Source organism: Hemiscyllium ocellatum, chromosome 27 (assembly GCF_020745735.1).
Source record: "Hemiscyllium ocellatum isolate sHemOce1 chromosome 27, sHemOce1.pat.X.cur, whole genome shotgun sequence".
Taxonomy (NCBI): Eukaryota; Metazoa; Chordata; class Chondrichthyes; order Orectolobiformes; family Hemiscylliidae; genus Hemiscyllium; species Hemiscyllium ocellatum.
In genome coordinates, this window is record NC_083427.1 from 8589720 (window position 1) to 8610224 (window position 20505).

The following is a 20505-nucleotide window of genomic DNA, read 5'->3' on the forward strand; positions in this document are numbered from 1 at the left end:
AGAGGTGAAGGGAGGAAATGACAAAGCTTGTGGCCTTGGCAAATATGGACCCCTGGATGTAGGTTTGCTCACTGAGCTTGAAGGTTCATTTTCAGACGTTTTGTCACCATACTGGGGAATATCTCCAGTGAACCTCTGGACGAAGCTTCTGAAAAGGACCCTTCCAGCTCAGTGAGCAAACCTCCATTCAGAACCTTAAATCTTCTCAAAACTCGCCAACATATAGACCCAGTCAGCAAGGGTGGAGTGATTTAAAATCTCTTCGAAAAGCTCAAGAAGTCATGGATAACTCAGAGGGCTGTGACATTACAGCGAGGGCTGGAGGCGATAACACCGCGAAGCAGGCGCCAAGGCGGAATTTGAAAATCCCGAATGAGAATTTGAAAGTTTTGTTGCTTCAGAAGCTAGGTGAGTGAACACAGCACGGATGTGTCATACACCAGGCCAGACCCACTCGGAATATTTTAAGAAGGTAGCCCAGACCCAAACCTTTCCTAATTTTAAAGGCAGATGTGAAGTGTGATGCAGCTGGTCAAACCACTCGGCTTTAAGCAAGGCAGAACTTATTTAAACACTACATCTGAAACACAAACAAAAAAAAAAGCAGAATTTAGAATAACATTGGAAAACTTAACTGACCCGATACAGTAACTATAACTAATGAACTGTTCCAATCCAGTAGCATCCCATCAACTCTCGGCAAGAAGGTAAATTCAAACTCAGATTCTTACAGGCAGAAGAGAACATAGAGAGAGAGCTCCCAGAGGAAGTGAGAGGAATTCTTGACTGAAGCTTGCAACTCTTGTGGATTCTAACATCTTGCGACTGCTACACTTAAAAAAAAATCCTAGACAAACCCGAAACTGGGAGAGCTGGCCGCTCCCCTTCCATTGTTTCGCTGTGACTTCCTAGACTCTGCAGCACCTCTGCCTTTACAACTTCTCTTCAACTAAAAACCCAAAGGCAGAATAACCTTTTTAACCTGACAGCGTCGTCGCAGATGTGTGAACGGAATTGGGTGTGAGCAAGCACATGCACAACCGAGTTCTGGATAACCTCGAGCTGACAGTGAGGGTGAATGTGGGAGGCCAGCTGACAGTGCATTAGGAGGGTTCAGTCTTGCAGTGACTAAGGAATGGCTAAGAGTTTCGGCAGCAGATGAAGGTGGATTTGGGTGATGTTACCGAGGTATGAATAGGCGGCCTTAGAGAGGATGGCTTATGTGATTGGGAGCTTATCGTGAGGTGAATTATTACACCGTGGTTGTGAACAGTCTGGCTCACCGTTACAAGGAAGAGGGCTAGAGTCGTCGGAAAGGAGTAGAGTTTGTAGCGAGGACTGAAAAGTCAACGGCTTCAGTCTTTGCGATGTTTAAGCAGAGGAAATTTCAGCTCAGACACGTCAGGATGTTTTGTGGTGGTGTTCACAAAATCTTGCTACCGGGGTCCTTTTGAGGTGGAGGAGGGATTGGGGTTCGGGAGACTCTGTCAATCTTCTTGTTCAGGTGGCAGCTGTTTCAGACCTGTCTCACTGCAGTTCCCCCCCTGGTCTCCCTCACTTTCTGTCCATTACAGGAGACCAGAGTGTTGGGTGGGTCCAGACCAGGTGACAGGTACCCTTCCTGGAAGGACATGAATCAGTTTTCACTGTCACCGTTCGCCCCCCCTGCCCCCGGTTCCAGCTCCGTAGATGACTACGTTCATTTCAGTCCATTTCAAAGTCTGTCTTTGTGTTTCGGTGGCCGCTCCCTCACACCCGTCTTTTACTGTTTCAGTTCTCATTGCACAGTGTATGAGAAGGCCAGCGCTTACAGTCAGGAGACTGGCAGCACAGACGACACCAGGATCTGACTGGGTCTCCCAGTTTGGAGGATGAAAGGAAAAGCTGCTCACCGTGGCAGGAAACCGTGGCGGTGCTCAGATTGCGGAGAGGGTTTCCAATCCCCCTCCGCCCTTGAGATTCACCGGCGGGTTCACACCGGGGAGAGACCCTTCGCTTGTTCTGTGTGTGGGAAGGGATTCCCCCGGTCATCTCACCTGCTGAGGCACCAGCGGCTCCACACGGGGGAGAGACCGTTCGCCTGCCAAGGCTGTGGGAAGTCCTTCAAATGTTCCAGGGAGCTGATATCTCATCAGATTCTCCACACGGACGAGAGACCGTTCAGGTGCTCCGACTGCGAGACGGGGTTCAGGCGATCCTCCGACCTCACCAAGCACCAGCGGCTTCACACCGGGGAGAAGCCGTTCACCTGCTCCGAGTGCGGCAAGGGGTTCACCCAGTCCTCCGCCCTGCTGCAACACCAGCGGGTTCACACCGGGGAGAGGCCGTTCTCCTGCGCCGAGTGTGGGAAGGGCTTCACCGCCTCCTCTGCCCTGCTGAGGCACCAGCAGGTTCACACCGGGGAGAGGCTGTTCACCTGCTCCGTGTGTGGGAAGGGATTCACGCAGTCGTACAACCTGCTGAGGCACCAGCAAGTTCACGAGTAGCTCCAGGGATGGGATGGTGCTGTTCGGAGTCAGCTGCAGATCTTGGGGCTAAAGGGACCGAAGGATGCGTGGAGAAAGTGGGAACAGGATAGTGAGATGGCTGATCAGACATGAACATATTCAATGATGGAGAAGAGCCAAAGGGCTGAATGACCCACTGCTCCCATTTCTTCCTGTTTTACCCACGTCAATCATAAACCCTTTGAATTAAATGTAAGAAATGGTCCAACAACAGACGGTTCCAGCAAAATCTGAACCGTATCGTATGACGGTGTGAGATTCTCTCCTCTCTTCACAAATTAGTACTGCTGAAATCGGATGACACAAAGAGTGGAAGAGGAGGAGGTGATGGACTGGAAAACCCTTGATGCATTGCCTCACAGATTCAGACTGACCACGCTTAGTAAGGTACCTGCTTGGTTAAAGGTTGGTCAAAGAGGCGTAGGGCCCATATGGGAAGTTGCCCAAGTATATGCTGTCCGTAAAGAGCAGGACAAATCCGAGCCGGCCAATTACTGCCCCATCAAGTCTACTCTCAGTGAATACTGAAGCAATGGAAGCTGTCATCAACAGTGCTATCAAGCAGCATATGCTCAGTAATAATCTGCTCACCGACACCCAATTTGGGATTCTCCAGGTCACTTAACCCTGATCTCATTGCAGATTTGATTCAAAGAGCTGACTTCCAGAGGGGAGGTGAGAATCACTGCCATTAGATCGAGGTGGCATTTGACCCAGTGTGGCATCAAGGAGCCCCAGTGAAACTGCAGTCAGTGAGAACCGGTGGGGGAGACTCATACCTGGTACAAAGGAAGACGGTTGCGGTTATGAGAGGTCAGGCGCCTCAGCTCCAAGTCTCCTCAGCTCTCGGACATCTCTGACGGAGTTCCTCCAGGGTTGTGTCATCTTCGGCTACTTCTCCAATAATCTTCCCTCCCTCATAAGGTTGGAATTTTTTTCCGAAGATTGCGCAATGTTCCGTCCCGTTCATGACTCCTCAGGTACCAAAGAGGTCCAGGCTCAAACACAAGATCTGGCCAATGTCCTGGCTTTGCTGAACAGTGGCAAGTAATATTTGCACTACAGAAATGCCAGGCAATAATCATTTCCAATAAGAGTGAATTGAACCACTGCCCCTTGACGTTCAATGGCATTACCACTACCGAATTCCCCGCTGTCAACATCCAGGGGGGGTTAACATTGACCAGAAACTCAATTGGACTTGCCATATAAATAATGGCTACAAGAGCAATTCCGAGATTAGGAGTATGTAACTCCTGTCCTGAATTCCCAAAGTCTGTTCACCACTTACAAGACACGAGCCAGCAGTGTGATGGAATACTCCCCATTTGCCTGGATGAGTGCAACTCTAAGAACACTCAAGCTTGACACCATCCAGGACAAAGGAGCCCACTTTCTTGGCAACTCATCCAATAAGCATCCGGTCCCTCCACCACCAATGCTCCATCGCTGCAATATGTACTGTCTATAATTCACCAAAGACCCTTCGACAACACACTGCAAACCCCCAACCACTTCCAACGAGAGGGAGAAAGACAGCAGCTTTACCGCCCCCTGCAAGTTCCCCCATTCGGCATCCAGGATTGGAAATATATCGCCGTTTCTTCAGCATTGCTGGAATTCCCTCCCTAACAGTGTTGTGAGTATAACTATACGCATGAGTCGCAATGACTCAAGAAGGCAGCTCAGCACCACTTTGTCAGGGGCATCGATGTGTCGTCCCGTTTCCCAATCCCCAGATCAATCAAAGCAAACACTCAGAGATCCAGTACGGCTTTACTTCCTTCATCTTTATTCCAGGCCCATGCGCACAGAGATATATGTTCTCGGTCTTCGCTCGAACACCAGTTTCTTGATGAATTACATAGTCACTGACAGGGAGCAGCATTCAAATAGGCAACATCTATATTGATTGGGTGACCATCACATTCAGTGGGCATCAACAGTAAAGATTAAGTCATCTGGAGTTATACAATGAATGCTCTTAACCTTGTTAACTGGCTTCACATAAAGAATGCTTTCCACCTCCTTAACCCACGACCGTTGCCTCCAACACCTCACTGTTTACTGCAAGTTCTCATCTGATCCAAGTCACGCTAGCTGAGCCTTTGTCCCTCACAACCTACCCCGTTCCTTGCCTGCTCATACCTTGCACACGTTCTCCTATGGTTAGGCAATAAATACTTGCCAGCCAGTGACTCCCATGTTGCACATGTGAATTTAACCAAAAAAAGGCACCAAAAAGGGGATTCACACATAGTGGCAAAGAGCACGGCAGACATGTTCAGTGAGCACTTTGCATTAGTCATTACGAAGGACTCCGGTGTCCCCCGATGCTGCGATGACAGAGGAAGTAACACAGTCACTAGAAGGGTTTGAAATTTGGAGGAGGAAGCGATGGATAAGCAACCAGCCCTGGAAGTTGCAAAGCAGCCGGGACAGGCTGAGAACCACCCAGACACTCTGAAGAAAGTAAAAGTGGCACCTCCAGGGGCAGTGACCATGATCATTTTGGCTTTCCTATCCTTCGGGTAGCTTCCAGAGGATTCGAGAATTGCAGACATCATGCACCCCTTCGAAAAGGATAAGCCGAGCAGTTCCAGACCGATCAACTTAACAGCTGACTCCCTCAAAATAATAATTCAGGACGGAATGAATAGTCACATGGACAAAAGTGGGTTAATTAAGGGGAGGCAGCATGGACTTCCCAAGGAAAGGTCATGTTGCATTAACCTCCTGGAATTCTTTGAGGAGGGAACAGGCCATTGATGAGGGTAATGGTATGTTGTAGTTTACGTGGACTCTGAAAAGACATTTAACGCAGTGGCACACAACAGAATAATCAGAAAATGGATAGCTCAACGAGTTAACAGGAGCAGCAGCAATACAAATACAAAACAAAATGTAGTGACAAGCAACCAGAAGTGGTGGTAAATGCTTGATTTTCTAAGTGGACTGTCGTGTGCAAGGGGCAGAGGTGGGCTAGCCTGCACCATTCAACAAGAATCACGGCTGATCTGATCATTCTCAGCTCCACTTTCCCTGCCTTGACCCACAACCCTTAGTTTGCTGTCTGCTTAAAACACCACATGTCTCGGCCTTGAATATACTGAGTGACCAAGCCTGAACAGCCCGGTTCCTCCTCGGTCAAAGACAACCACACATACCGTTCTGATCCCATTCTCCAGCAGTTAGCCGATAGCCTTGTATGCCTCGTCATTACAGGTGCATTGTGCAGACTCAGTACCCAGCGAAGACGTTTGTCTTCATCTCTGTCTTAAATGGGTGCCCTCTTGTACAGGACGCTCGAAACCCCTCTTCTTAAGCCCCCTAAGAATCCTCGATGTTCCAATAATGTCTCCTCTTATCTTCCTGAAACTCAGCCGAACCTAGTCAACTATTTACCAGAAGAAATCTCACCATCCCTGTGATTGACCTTCTCTGGGTTACCTGCAAAGCCAGTACAGCTTTCCTTAGATAAGGTGACCGAACCTGTTCACCGTATTTCCTGTTCTGGGGGAACTAGTGCTTTGTGTAATCTTTGCTCCCCCTCCTGATTTTTAGAATCCATTCCCTTTGGAATAAATGCTAATATTCCATCTGCTTTCCTTCCTTCCTACCTGCTGAACATGGATGTTAGTTTTGTTTATGTTATCCAAGCACCAGAACCCCCCCCCAAATGACTCAGTGCTGCATTATTTTGCAGCCTTCCCTCATCGAGATAAATGATCCCTGTGGTGCTCCACTCATTCCAGATTGCTGGGCTGCAAGAGATTCACCCCCATTCCAGCTTTGTTTTCTATTCATTGGACAATCCTCCAAAGATACTAATGCATTAACCCCACCCTCCACGGAATGGACCGTTATTAAATAGCCTTATGCAGTCCCCTGGAGAAAGTGAGGACTGTAGGTAGGCCGGAGAGTCAGGGTCGAAAAATGCGACGCTGGGAAAGCACAGCAGGTCAGGCAGCGTCCGAGGAGCAGGAGAGGTGATGGAGGGCATATGCCCAAAACATTGCCTTAGCTGCTCCTCGGATGCTGCCTGATCTGCTGTGCTTTTCCAGCGTCACACTTTGCGACCTACATCGTTGAATACGTGTTGCACGTCCAAATACATTACTTCATCTACCCTGCTTGTTACATCTTCAAAAAATTTAAATGTGTATAGCACAATTTCCTCATCCTGAAGCCATGTTGACTCAGCTTGATTATATCAAAGTATTTCTCAATAACATCCTTTCAAATAGACTCGAAGGTTTTCCTACTGACTGATATTAAGCTAACTGTCCAATGGTTATCTGTTTGTGGTGAACTCCATTCGCTGTCTACTTCAGCCAGTTCGGTGCCCATTCCCATGTCAGATATTGTCTGATTAACCTGGTCAGAAATGTTGTTGCACACCTCTGAGACAGGTGGGATATGGATCTAGGCCTCCTGGCCCAGGGGCTGGGAAAATAACACTGCATCATAAGCGCTATTCCTCGATCCCATGTGAGTATCCATCTTTAAGTTCAACACAACTGTTAGTGTCCCAGCTTTCCCACTCTCAAACGAAATGCTAATTTCGAGCAATTTATCGTCACCAATCCTGAATGAAATTTTTTAGTCTGACATCACTTATAAAACCTGGCTTGTTGCACACAGTCATGGAGGTGTACAGCATGGAAACAGACCCTTCGGTCCAACGCGTCCATGCCGACCAGATATTCCAACCCAATCTAGCCCCACCTGCCAGCACCCGGCCCATATCCCTCCAAACCCTTCCTATTCATATACCCATCCAAATGCCTCTTAAATGTTGCAATTGTACCAGCCTCCACCACTTCCTCTGGCAGATCATTCCATACATGCATCACCCTCTGTGTGGAAAGGCTGCCCCATAGATCTCTTTTATATCTTTCCCCTCTGACCCTAAACCTACGCCCCCTAAGTTTGGACTTGCCCATCCCAGGGAAAAGACCTTGTCTATTGACCCTATCCATGCCCCTCATGATTTTGTAAACCTCTATAAGGTCACCCCTCAGCCTCCGATGCCCCAGGGAAAACAGCCCCAGCCTGTTCAGCCTCTCCCTATAGCTCAGATCCTCCAACCCTGGCAACATCCTTGTAAATCTTTTCTGAACCCTTTCAAGTTTCACAACATCTTTCCGATGGGAAGGAGACCAGAATTGCATGCAGTATTCCAAAAGTGGCCTAATCAATGTCCTGTACAGCTACAACATGACCTCCCAACTCCTGTACTCAATACTCTGACCAATAAAGGGAAGCATACCAAACGCCGCCTTCACTATCCTATCTACCTGTGACTCCACTTTCAAGGAGCTATGAAACTGCACCACACCTGTTCAGCAACGCTCCCTAGGACCTTACCATGAAGTGTATAAGTCCTCTCCAAAGCAGCATGATCCCTGGTGAGATTCACATGTTATGGATAACAAACTAACCCAAATGCACTCAATGATTTTTTTCTTCACAGCTCCCTCAGCCAATTTATAAGATTAAAGTTACCCGTGATTATGTATTGCCTTTTTTAAAAGCCCTCGTTATATCCTGATTTATTCCTAGTGCTATTCTCTAGCTAGTGTTCGGGGTCTATTGCTAACTCCATCCATATGGATTCTACATCATCCAATCCAGAAGCATTTCTTACTTAAGGTGCTAATTCCATCTTGTATGAATAAATCCAACCTGCCACCCTTGCCTTCCTGCCTGTCCTCCTGAAAGGTGAGAGACTCCTGAATGTTATAGTTCCTAGCTTTGATCTCCTGGGTGTCCGTAATGAATCATAGAATCCCTACAATGTGGAAACAGGCCATTCGACCCATCGAGTCCATACCAACCCTCCAAAGAGTATCCTGCTCTGACCCACCTTTCTACCATTTCCCTGTAACCTTGCATTTCCCATGGCCGATTCACTTGATCTCCTGGACACTATGGGGCAATTTAGCACAGCCAATCCACCTGACCTGCACCTCTTTGGACTGTGGGAGGAAACCGGAGCACCCGGAGGAAACACACACACACACACACACACACAGGAGAAATGTGCAAACTCCACACAGTCACCCGAGGCTGGAATTGAACTCGCATCCCAGCAGCAGTGCTAATTACTGAGTCCCCTATAAGTTCACATCCATTAATCTGTTTTCTTCCCATTAACTTGGTTGTCTTGTTACATATGATGCACACATTTGAGTAAAGAACAATTAACCTTGCCTTATTACCTCTTGTTTTCTCTCTCTCTCTTTGTGCTGATTTTTGTTCAAACATCTGCTTGCTGCTCTCTGTCCCTTCCTGTCACATTTTGGTGTGATTGCTGAAATTGGTGCCTTGGAATGCTGCCATATGCTTGAGATTCAGGGGCCTACATCCCCCCTGCCCACGCGTATCTTCTATTCCACCAGAACAGTTTCCTCTGCCCCAGTAACAGTATTAGTGCCCCATGAACTAAACCCTATTGCTCCTACACTCATCTTGAAGCCACATTGTTAACTCAATTGATCTATCTTATGCTGACCGATGGGCCAACTGGCCTTGCTCTATTCTGTAGTGAGTAAAAAGTGAGGTCTGCAGATGCTGGAGACCAGAGCTGAAAATGTGTTGCTGGTTAAAGCACAGCAGGTCAGGCAGCGTCCAAGGAACAGGAAATTCGACGTTTCGGGCCAGAGCCCTTCATCAGGAATCCTGTAACGACACTGACTCGTTTTAGCAGCCCTCCCTCATAAGGAATCCCCTCTTTCCTATTCTCATTTCAGTCAGTCTGCTCCATACATCCTCTCAGGCTAGTAAAAGTCCATCCTTCTTCGGGTGTGGTGCCCAGAGCGGAATACATTTGTAGGGTGCGGTCTGTCCAGGGTTTTGAATCTCTGCGCTTTCTCAGTCACACCCATATCTGAAATCTCACACCACAAAGAAACCTTCCAGGTCAAAGGCCAAGGATATTCAATGGGCGACCCGAGCATCCAAATCGTTTCTCCCTGGGTGTTAGAAAAACTCCTCCAAATGTTTCAGCTCCTCTGTTCAGTCACTCCTTCGCATTCTCTGTTGTGAGGAGAACAATCCTAGCTCCTCCAGTCTTTTCAAGTGAACATAAACCACACATCCCTGATATTATTCTGAGATTGCCTCTATAACCTCCCCAAGGCATTGACATAGAACATAGAAGGATACAGCGCAGTACAGGCCCTTCGGCCCTCGATGTTGCGCCGACCGAATCCTACCTAACCTATACTAGCCCAATAACTTCCAAATGCCTATCCAATGCCCGCTTAAATGACCATAAAGAAGGAGAGTTCACCACTGATACGGGCAGGGCATTCCATGAACTCACAACCCGCTGTGTGAAGAATCTACCCCTAACATCTGTCCTATACCTACCACCCCTTAATTTAAAGCTATGTCCCCTAGTAACACCTGACATCTTTTCGAAAGTCTAGTGCTCAGAAATTATGACAATATTTCAATGCGGCAATTTAGCGATTCAGGAGAACTTCATGTTTTAGTATATCCTGTGTCCATTAATTAATTAGCAACCTATTAGATTTTTCAAAACACAACTTGGTCAACTTATCCTGTCACAGTCAAAGAATCATGTTCACACACTCTCAGGTCATTGCAGCCTTTTATTTTAGAAAGGTAAAGTTAAATTTATTCTGCCTCTCATTTATCTTTTCCATGTCCTTCAGTTGTGAATCGTTTTGATATGTTTTAAGGGTGAGAAACCATGTGAAATTGAATACCAGAATGTCATAACCTTTTCTCGAAAGATCACAGTGAGATTGAGGTTCAAAGCGACCGGTTTTACCGTGCAAGCAACTTCACCTGGGAGTCAGTGAATGAAGAGGAAAGGTCCCACATAGCAGTTCTTCAAGGTTCACTGCAGGCTCGGCAACTCAGTCAGCTCCCCTCTGAGCGCAGGGGGTTCCACAGCTCCTCCCCAGCAGGACAAGCATGTGTATCTTAACACCAAGAAAACCAGTCACTCGTCTGATTGATCGTTGTTTGTGCAGTCTCACTGTGCACAAACTGGTGTGAATCAGTAACCACGTGTATTTGTATAATATGCCTCATGTGATAAAATATCCTAAGGGGCTTCAAAGAAGATTTTTTAACAGAAATATTTGACAGAGTCAGATAGGGCAACATGATGGAGATTATGCTTGTTAAAAACAGTCTGTCCAGTTAATAGACTCATAGAGATGTACAGCACGGAAACAAACCCTTCGGTCCAACGTGTCCAAGCTGACCAGATATCCCAACCCAATCTAGTCCCACCTGCCAGCACCCGGCCCATATCCCTCCAAACCCTTCCTAGTCATATACCCATCCAGATGCCTCTTAAATGTTGTAATTGTACCAGCCTCCACCACATCCTCTGGCAGCTCATTCCATACACGTACCACCCTCTGCGTGAAAAAGTTGCCTCTTAGATCACTTTTATATCTTTCCCCTCTCACTCTTAAACCTACGCCCTCTAGTTCTGCACTCCCCACCCCTGGGAAAAGACTTTGTCCATTTATTATATCCATGCTCCTCATGATTTTATAAACCTCTACAAGGTCACCACTCAGCCTCGGCGCTCCAGGGAAAACAGCCCCAGCCTGTTCAGCCTCTCCCTATAGCTCAAATCCTCCAACCCTGGCAACATCCTTGTAAATCTTTTTGTAACCCCTTTAAGTTTCACAACATCCATCCTATAGCAGGCAGACCTGAATTGCAGGCAATATTCCAACAGTGTCCTAACCAATGTCCTGTACAGCCGCAACATGACCTCCCAACTCCTGTACTCAATATTCTGACCGATAAAGGAAAGCATACCAAACACCTTCTTCACTATCCTATCTACCTGTGACTCCACTTTCAAGGAGCTACGAACCTGCACTCCAAGGTCCCTTTGTTCAGTAACACTCCCTAGGACCTTACCATTAAGTGTATAAGTCCTGCTAAGATTTGCTTTCCCAAAATGCAACACCGTCTTTAATCAGGAGAGGGACGAAAAGGTTCAGGAAAAGAACATTAAGAGTTTCCCACCCCTGCCCGGTACCAATGACGGAATGATTAAAATCAGGGAGACTAGAGGACACAAGTCAAAGTGTTGAGAATTGTGTGACTGGAGATTACAAAGATAGGGAGGGAGAAGGTCACAGGGGATTTGAAGATAAGGTTGCAAATTTTGAAATTTGAGACATTGCCTGTCCAGGAGCCAAAGTGTGCAAACTGGTGAACAGGATTTGATGCAGCAGAATTTTGTATGATTTTTGCATTTGCAGAGGAGGGTGGGAGAGAGCTCGGTCAGGAATGCATTGGAATCATCAACTCTACCAGTAACACAGGACTGGATGAGGGTATCAGCAGCAGATAAGCTAGGCTGGGATGGAGATGGGTGAGACTGAACTATTTGGCATTAATGATTGTGTGGACATGTACTCTGAACCTCATGTTAAAGTCAAATATAACTGAAATTGTTAGCTGTGCTATTCTACCTCAATCACCGTGGGCAGCACGGTGGTTCAGGGGTTAGCACTGCTGCCTCATAGCACCAGGGACCCGGGTTCAGTTCCTGCCTCAGGCAACTGTCTGTGCGGAATTCGCACGTTCTCCCTGTGTCTGCGCGGGTTTGCTCCGGTTTCCTCCCGCAGTCCAAAGATGTGCGGGTCAGGTGGATTGGCCGTGCTAAACTGCCCATTCAGAGGGAAATGGGACTGGGTGGGTTACTCTTCCGAAGGTCGTTGCAGACTTGTTGGCCCGTTTCCACACACTAGGGAATCTAATCTAATCAGGAGCGAACCAAGTCAATCATCCCAATTTATAACTGGAAGAAACTGCATTTATCCAGCACTGGATGTGGGATGAATAGTTTGATCTGAATGGTGAGGGATGTTGGGTGAGGAGAGCTGGATGTTGTCAGTGTCCGTATGAAAAGTAACACAGTGCTTTCAGATGGTGTGACCAAGGAAATAGGAAAGATCAAGGATACATCCTTGAGTGACATCAAGGCCTCAGAATGAAAGGGAGTGTGTGAACAGGGGACAGAGGTCTGAAAGGACGGTGGGGTTAAGGGTTTATTTTCGGGTGGATTATGGATGTGAAGGTGAGAGGGACAGAACCAGAAGAGACAGAGTGCGAACCATTAGCAGCAGCAAACATGGGGAAATAGTCAGCAGGGTTTGGAGAATTGGGTCGAGGTTGGTGGGGCTCAGTGGGCAACCCGAGTGCTGACAGCACATCGAGAGTGAAACTGGAGAAAGCTGAGCGCCCAGGGATGGAGGTGGACAAACGTCAGAAGGCATTTTCTCCAGTCGGCTCACGCAACGGAGGCCCAGGCAGTTGTTCAGATCGTCTCAATGTTCGTGACAAAGAAATATCTTGCACTTGTTGGAGGAAACCGGACAAAGATGATTTTACAAGATGAGTAGGGGTTTCAATAGGGTTGACCATGAGAACCTATTTCCACGTATGGAGTCGGATATTACGAGGGGGCATAGCTTTAAATTAAGGGGTGGTAGGTATAGGACTGATGTTCAGGGTAGATTCTTTACTCAGCGAGTCGTGAGTTCATGGAATGCCCTGCCAGTAACAGTGGTGGACTCTCCCTCTTTATGGGCATTTAAACGGGCATATGGAGGAAAGTGGGCTAGTGTAGGTTAGATGGGCTTGGATCGGCGCAACATCGAGGGCCGAAAGGCCTGTACTGCGCTGTATTTTTCTATGTTCTATCTAAAGAGAGAGCACTTCGAGAGGAACGAATGGGTTTCAGCGATATTAGAAAATAGTTGACACAGCGTGTCTGAGACTTATCATTTCGACTTTCATCCAGAATGTTGGCACATATTACTGGACGCTGGCCTTTATTAACAGCGGCAGAAACAAACCCCAACGAACATGATTCAGTCCCGATGTGACGAGCGACAAAATCCATTCTCTCAAGTTACTTGTGAACTCGCTGATGCCTCAGCAGGTGGGACGAGTTAATAAATCTCTTGCCACACTCTGAGCAGGTGAACGGTCTCTCCCCGGTGTGAATGCGCTGATGTATCAGCAGGTTGTACAAGGTCGTGAATCGCTTCCCACAGTCGGGGCAAACAAATGGCCTTTCACCGGTGTGAACTCTCTGGTGTGTCTGCAAGCTGGAAGACTGAGCGAACTGCTTCCCACACTCGGTGCAGGTGAATGGCCTCTCCCCCGTGTGAACTCGCTTGTGCTTCAACAGGATCGATGACTGGGTGAATCCCTTCCCACACTCCGCGCAGGTGAACGGCCTCTCCCCCGTGTGGCTGCGCTCGTGGACAGTGAGTTGAGACGAGTACTTGAAGCCAGCCCCACAGTGAGAGCACCTGAACGGTCTCTCCTCAGTGTGGACACGCTGATGGGTCATCAGCTCCCAGGAGCTTTTAAAGCACTTCCCGCAGTCTGGACACTTGAAAGGTCTCTCGTGCGTATGAACCCGCTGGTGCGTCAGAAGGCTGGAGGACTGAGTGAAGCCCTTCCCACACTCGCTGCACGTGAATGGTCTCTCCCCAGTGTGAACTCGCTGATGAGTCTCCAGTTCATACGGGTAATTGAACCCCTTCCCACAGTCCCCACATTTCCACGGTTTCTGTTCGCTGTGACTAACTTTGTGTCTCGACAGGCCAGATGATTGGTTGAAGACTCGTCCACACACAGAACAAGAGTACGGTTTCTCCCCACTGCTACAAGTGCTTTCACCTTCCATGTTCAAATTCCGATGACATTCCGGTCCTGACGAATTAAATGTCTCTGACTTGGTGTTTGCCTTGAGCTTGCTGTCTGAAAATCGTCCCTTTCCAATGCCCTATAAAACATATTTCAAACAGTCATCCATGAGGGCCAAGAGAAGTGCTGTCAAAACCTAACTGATTCAGTCATGTCCTTCACTGATCCATGTCTGGGCAGGAAGAGGAAGACACAGCGAGGACAATGACTTGGGGGGTGGGAGAGGGGGATAGAGAGAAAGGAAAAGGAGATGGACTTCATTCATCAGCAATTCAAGCAGAATCTCCAACACCCCAACACTTGGAAAGACGAGAGCAGCTGACGCATGCGAGAACAATCCCTTCTGAGGCAAACACGAGTGAGGTCATGGGAGGAAGAGACCGAGCCCTGGCTCAGTGAGGCCCAAGGGATTGCATCTCGCTGCTGACCACAGCCAGAACTGAACCATCGATACTCTGACAGTTTGGGTTTATCTCTGTTGATGTCAAAGAGCCCGACATCCTGGACTAGAATTTGAAATTCAGCCAATTAGTTTGCTTCAGTAAGCACAATTTACTCATCAGTGAAGTATCTGTGGGCGGCACGGTGGCACAGTGGTTAGCACTGCTGCCTCACAGCGCCAGGGACCCCGGTTCAATTCCCGCCTCAGGCAACTGTCTGTGTGGAGTTTGTACATTCTCTCCGTGTCTGTGTGGGTTTCCTCCGGGTGCTCCGGTTTCCTCCCGCAGTCCAAAGACCTGCAGGTTAGGGTGAATTGGCCATACTAAATTGCCCATAGCGGGAAATGGAGCCCTTTATCACTACTCTTTGTTTCCTGTCAGCCAACCAACTTTCAATCCAAGTCAGTACTTTGCCCCCAATACCATGCGCCCTAATTTTGCTCACTTACCTCCTATGTGGGACTTTATCAAAAGCTTTCTGAAAGTCCAGGTAACTATATTATATTATATTTATATTTTTGGCCAGTTTATTTTCGTACCTCATTTTTTTCTCTGCGTATTTCCTTCTTAGTAATCCTCTGTTGTTCTTTAAAAGCTTCCCAGTCCTCTGTTTTCCCACTTATCTTTGCTATGTTATACTTTTTCTCTTTTGACTTTATATGTTTCTTAACTTCCCTCATCAGTCATGGCCACCCATGCCTCCTCCTGGGATCTTTCTTCCTTTTTGGAATGAACTGATCCTGCATCTTCTGCATTATACACAGAAATATCCGCCATTGTTCCTCCACTGTCATCCCTGCTAAGGTATTGCACCATTGAACTTTGGCCAGCTCCTCCCTCATAGCTCCATCATTCCCTTTATTCAACAGAAATATTGTCACTTCCGATTGTACCCTCTCCCTCTCAAATTGCAGATTGAAGCTTATTGTATTATGGTCACTACTTCCCAATGGCTCCTTCACTTCGAGGTCCCTGATCAATTCTGGTTCGTTGTATAATACCAGATCCAGAATTGCCTTCTCCCGGATCGGCTCCAGCACCAGCTGCTCTAAGAATCCATCTCTGAGGCACTCCACAAAGTCTCTTTCTTGAGGTCCAATACCATCTTGATTCTCCCAGTCTACCTGCATGTTGAAATCCCCCATAACAACTGTAGTAACGTCTTTGCGACAGGCCAATTTCAGCTCCTTATTCAACTTATACCCTACATCGATACTACTGTTTGGGGGCCTGTAGATAACTCCCAAGAGGGTCTTTTTGCCCTTAGAATTTCTCAGCTCTATCCACACTGACACTACATTCCCTGATTCTAGGTCCCCCAGTGCAAGGGACTGAATATCATCCCTTACCAACAGTGCCACCCCACCCCCTCTGCCCGTCAGTCTGTCCTTACGATAGCACGTGTAGCCTTGAATATTCATTTCCCAAGTCCTGTCCACTTGAAGCCACGTCTCAGTTATCCTCACAATATCATATCTGCCAATTTCCAAAAGAGCCTCAAGCTCATCCATCTTATTTCTAATGCTTCGTGCATTCAAATATAGGTATTTTAAATTTTTTACTGCCCTCACCCTTCCTATCAACCCCTATTTCACTCAACCTTACAGCATGATCCCTTTTTTGAGTTTTCTGCCTCACTGATAACAGTTGTCTTTCTTGACTTCCCTTGTTCTAACTTTCCTTTCAATTTCCTTCTTAAACATCCAGTTTGTCCCCTCCCCCGCTAGGATAGATGGGCTTCAGATTGGTTCCACAGATGGGCGCAACATCAAGGGCCAAAGGGCCTGTACAGTGCTGGAATGTTCTATGTTATCATATCAGTACCATGCCCATCCAAAAAGCTTTGATCAAGTGTGGTTGGAGAAGATTTGTAGCTCAGATTGAGGTTCTGGATGTAGGTTTGCTCGCTGAGCTGGAAGGTTCATTTCCAGACGTTTCGTCACCCTACTAGGTAACATCTTCAGTGGCCTCTGGATGAAGCACTGCTGGTCATTCCTGCTTTCTATATTGTTTTTGTTTAATAGGAATGGAAAGCAGGAATTGATCAGCAGTGCTTCGCCGGAGGCTCACTGAAGATGTTACCTAGTAGGGTGACGAAACGTCTGGAAATGAACCTTCCAGCTCAGCGAGCAAACTTACATCCAGAGCTTTGATCTAAACGATTGAGTCTTTGAATTGTAGGGAATACCTTCTTCATTTTATCTTAGCAGAAGGCAAAGGCAAATATAATATATAATTAATGGTACAACTCCACAGAGTATGTAGGGAGCGAGGGATTTGTGTTTCATGTGCTCAAATCTTTGAAGGTTGTCAAATATGTTCATCAATCAGCAAAGCAATGTGGATCTCAAGTTTCATAAATGTTGGCATTGAGTAAAAAATGAGGCAGGTCCTGGTGAATATTTATAGAGCACTTGTTAGGCCAGAATTCCAGTGTCATGTCCACTTTTGGTCACCCCACATTTTAAAAATGGTGTGAGGGTCCTTAAGAAGATGCAGAGGACGTTTATCAGGATGGACTTGAATAGTTTCTGGAACCTGATTCTAAATTTAGATTATACCCTCCCGTCCTTGATTCCCCCATCTAGTTGAGCTCGATCCTCTCTCTCTATTAGTTCCCATTTCATATCCTGAAAACTTTGATGAAATTTCCTCTCAGTCTTTAAACTGTGGAGAATATCTGCCTCACAATGAAGCCATTCATTTTAATTGAAGGGGTAGGAATTGGAAATATATAATTAATGGTACAATTATAAACACCGTGTGTGGGCAGAGGGAGCTGAGGTTTCAGGTGCACTGGACGTTCAAGATAACAATCTATGTTAAGAGATTAGTAACTGCTGAAAATTAGATTAGATTAGATTACTTACAGTGTGGAAACAGGCCCTTCGGCCCAACAAGTCCACACCGACCCGCCAAAGCGCAACCCACCCATACCCCTACATTTACCCTTTACCTACGGGCAATTTAGCATGGCCAATTCACCTGACCCGCACATCTTTGGACTGTGGGAGGAAACCGAAGCACCCGGAGGAAACCCACGCAGACACAGCGAGAACGTGCAAACTCCACACAGTCAGTCACCTGAGGCGGGAACTGAACCTGGGTCTCTGGTGCTGTGAGGCAGCAGTGCTAACCACTGTGCTTCTTCAGGAAAGGGCTCATGCCCGAAACGTCGATTCTCCTGCTCTTTGGATGCTGCCTGACCTGCTGCGCTTTTCCAGCAACACATTTTTCAGCTCTGATCTCCAGCATCTGCAGTCCTCACTTTCTCCTCCTCAGAGATTAGTAAGCAAAACAAAAGAATCTTGAAATCTGTGAATAACTGTTGTTAGGAAAAGAGCAGGGAAGTTTTGAGAGCATTTATAAAGCTCTGGTTGGGCCACAATTCAAGTATTGTGTCCACACTTCAGGAAGGATTATGGCTCTTTGAAAAGAGGCAGAACCATTTCTTAGAATGGTTCCAGTAAAAGTAGTTGAGAATTTTGCTTGAGGTGTATGAGATTTATGACAGGTTGAAATACGATGGAGAAAGACAATCTGTTCTCATTAGCTGACCATAGATGGACAAGGGATGGATCAAAGGTTTTGGGTTAATCAGTGATGGCGGATGTGATTGGAGCATTTTCACATGGACAGTAGTTATGATATAGAACTTATTGTCTACCAGGGAGTAGAAATAGGCAAAGTGATTCAACATTAAAAGGAAATTGATTCAGCACTTTAAGGAAATAAATTTACTAGAATTTGAGGTGAGAGCAAGTGAATGAGATAGACTGGATTGGTCTACAGAGCTGGTGTGGAATCAAGGCTGAAAAGCAGCCTGTCATAATGACCCTGCCTCTTTTATGTGTTCTCATATAACTCTTGCACTTCAGATATTAGTCTCGTAATCTGTGCTACAATACTTGAAAACCCATTTGATCATTCCACACTTTTGTTGCCCAGAAGTGAACACAATTCTCCAGATTCCAAAAGGGAGTTGTACCGTACTTGAAACATTAACTGTGTAATCCTTTCCACAGACTTGCTGAGACTCTGCAGCTTTTTCTGTCTTTTCTTTTAAACTGCAGTTCTCCAGCAGTGATCTCACCAGAGGTTGTGAGTCTCAGTACATTCCCAGTCACCTTAGTACCTGAGATCTTTGCTGACAGAGGAGGCAAACCTTAATCCCTCCATATTCAGATGTCCATCTGATTCAGGTCCTAATTGATCCAGGGTTTGGTCTGAACTTTGCATCCATCAATCTTTTGCTTGGAGAATCCTGTAAATACAAAATCCATTACTGTCAGTCTCAGGATATCCAATCAGGAGAGACCAATTTTTCTCTTGCTGCGTGTAAATCCTTTCTTTATAGCATCCTGTGGAAATTCCCTCCCTGTTAGTGCAGGACAGAAATTCAGAAATCTCTGCAGCTGGTCCAGGATGACTGCGCACGCACCTCTCTCTCCCTTGCCCTCAAGGTAGCTGTCACGCAGGCGTTCTGCTCCCCGTCGCCCCAAACAAACATGGCCGCCCCGCATGCGCCGTGCTCGTCGTTGCCCCAAACAAAGATGGTGGCCGAGCTCCAGCGAACAGGCAGCTTCAGTAACTGTGACCTTTCACTTCAAAGTGGGGGCGGATCACTTCTTATTCACACTTGCTGCCTGCTCTGCAACTTCGTGAAGCTTTCTGACCCACCCCGTTACCTCCACTCCTCTCCCCCAGCAACCTACTTAACTATTTTGTCGAAGCAGCCATTTTCTCCACCCGCTCGCTGCGGCTCCAACTCACGGTGTGGCAATGCGCATGCTCCACCAGCGTTCCGCAGTACGCATGCGTTCAGCTCTCAGGGACATCTACAGTGTCACCTGACTCGCTGGGCGGGGAGTGTGCCATACAATTGCACTGTGGAAGGATGCAAAATGATGGGGATGTGTTTTGTTTTGTTCCAAAATCATTGCAGTTGTCAAATCAAGATATAAAATTTGCAGAAGAACTGACGCAGGAAGTGGATGGAGCGAACAAGTCAGGAAGTTCAGGACCAGGGCTTGCAGTGGAGAGATTAGGACGGGGCCAATTAGTTGAGGGCTTTCTTCACCCAGACAGGAATGGGGCTGTGGAATTCTCTCTGCCAGAGAAGGGGTTGCATGTGGATCTTTGGGCTCAAGGACCCAAGTGTGTGGGCGGGAGGCCAGGAAGGGAAGCAAGAACCACGAGCTGCGTGAGATGATCAGCTTGAATGGCCTACTGCTGATCCTATTTTCTGAATCGTTTATCTGTATGCAGAGCATCAAAGCTTTATCTTTCCTGTAAAATGTGCTAACTGTGCCTCAAATGCGTTGAATTTTTTTTTAGTTAACCTATTTTTCCCAATTAACCTGTTCAGACACTACCACTTTAGCACAAGCGGGCCCCCCTCAAACGCTTTGACGAGTTGCAGCTAGATTGTTAATCAGCTGGGGAAACTGACTTCACATACTTGAAATGGTGTCTCTCCGTGTCGCCAAATGAAATGACTGGGCAAAGCCCTTGCCACTTTCGGATGCTGAACTGTCTTCACACGTTTCCAGTTTAGTTTGGATTGCGAAACTCTGTAGTAATGGCTCCCACATTCTTTATATAATTAAAGTGAAATGGATGCAGTAAATCTTAAGTTTAAAAAAATCTGCAGGAGCATTCAGCAGTTTTGCGAGTGATTGTGGAGAACTGAACACAAGTTATGTTATCAAACTTCACTGTGTCACTGCAAAAACCTGAAAAAAATACTCTTTCTGAATCAGCTATGCTGAGCATATACAGAATTTTCTGCTGTAAAATTCGGTAAAAGGACTTCTGAATTGAAC

General features: G+C 46.9%; 3 protein-coding genes across 8 annotated transcripts in view; 2 read left to right on the forward strand and 1 right to left on the reverse strand.

Annotated features, from left to right (window-relative positions):
- The window catches only part of LOC132828730 (gastrula zinc finger protein XlCGF71.1-like), a 29244-nt gene extending 22814 nt beyond the window's left edge, over positions 1 to 6430 (forward strand). Inside the window, exon 3 of the mRNA XM_060845848.1 lies at positions 1775 to 6430. Within this exon, the coding sequence (XP_060701831.1) occupies positions 1872 to 2486 (615 nt within the window). The 5' untranslated portion in view covers positions 1775 to 1871 and the 3' untranslated portion in view covers positions 2487 to 6430. The remainder of the gene's footprint in view (positions 1 to 1774) is intronic.
- Positions 1 to 20505, forward strand: part of LOC132828646 (zinc finger protein 850-like) — a 71047-nt gene that overhangs the window by 40426 nt on the left and 10116 nt on the right. Inside the window, exon 5 of the mRNA XM_060845697.1 lies at positions 2016 to 2306. Coding sequence (XP_060701680.1) covers positions 2016 to 2306 — 291 coding nt within the window. The remainder of the gene's footprint in view (positions 1 to 2015; positions 2307 to 20505) is intronic.
- On the reverse strand, positions 13301 to 19450 carry LOC132828728 (zinc finger protein 239-like). 6 transcript variants are annotated; one of them, XM_060845843.1, is made up of 3 exons: positions 19401 to 19450; positions 18816 to 18944; positions 13301 to 14319 (listed from the first exon to the last, which is right to left on the reverse strand). In XM_060845843.1, the coding sequence occupies exon 3, from the start codon at positions 14218 to 14220 to the stop codon at positions 13435 to 13437; it is 786 nt and encodes a 261-aa protein (XP_060701826.1). In that variant the 5' UTR covers positions 14221 to 14319; positions 18816 to 18944; positions 19401 to 19450; the 3' UTR covers positions 13301 to 13434. The 6 variants fall into 6 exon arrangements, with proteins under 6 accessions (XP_060701826.1, XP_060701828.1, XP_060701825.1 ...); XM_060845845.1 differs by having other exon boundaries at positions 18846 to 18944; positions 19396 to 19450; XM_060845842.1 differs by having other exon boundaries at positions 19396 to 19450.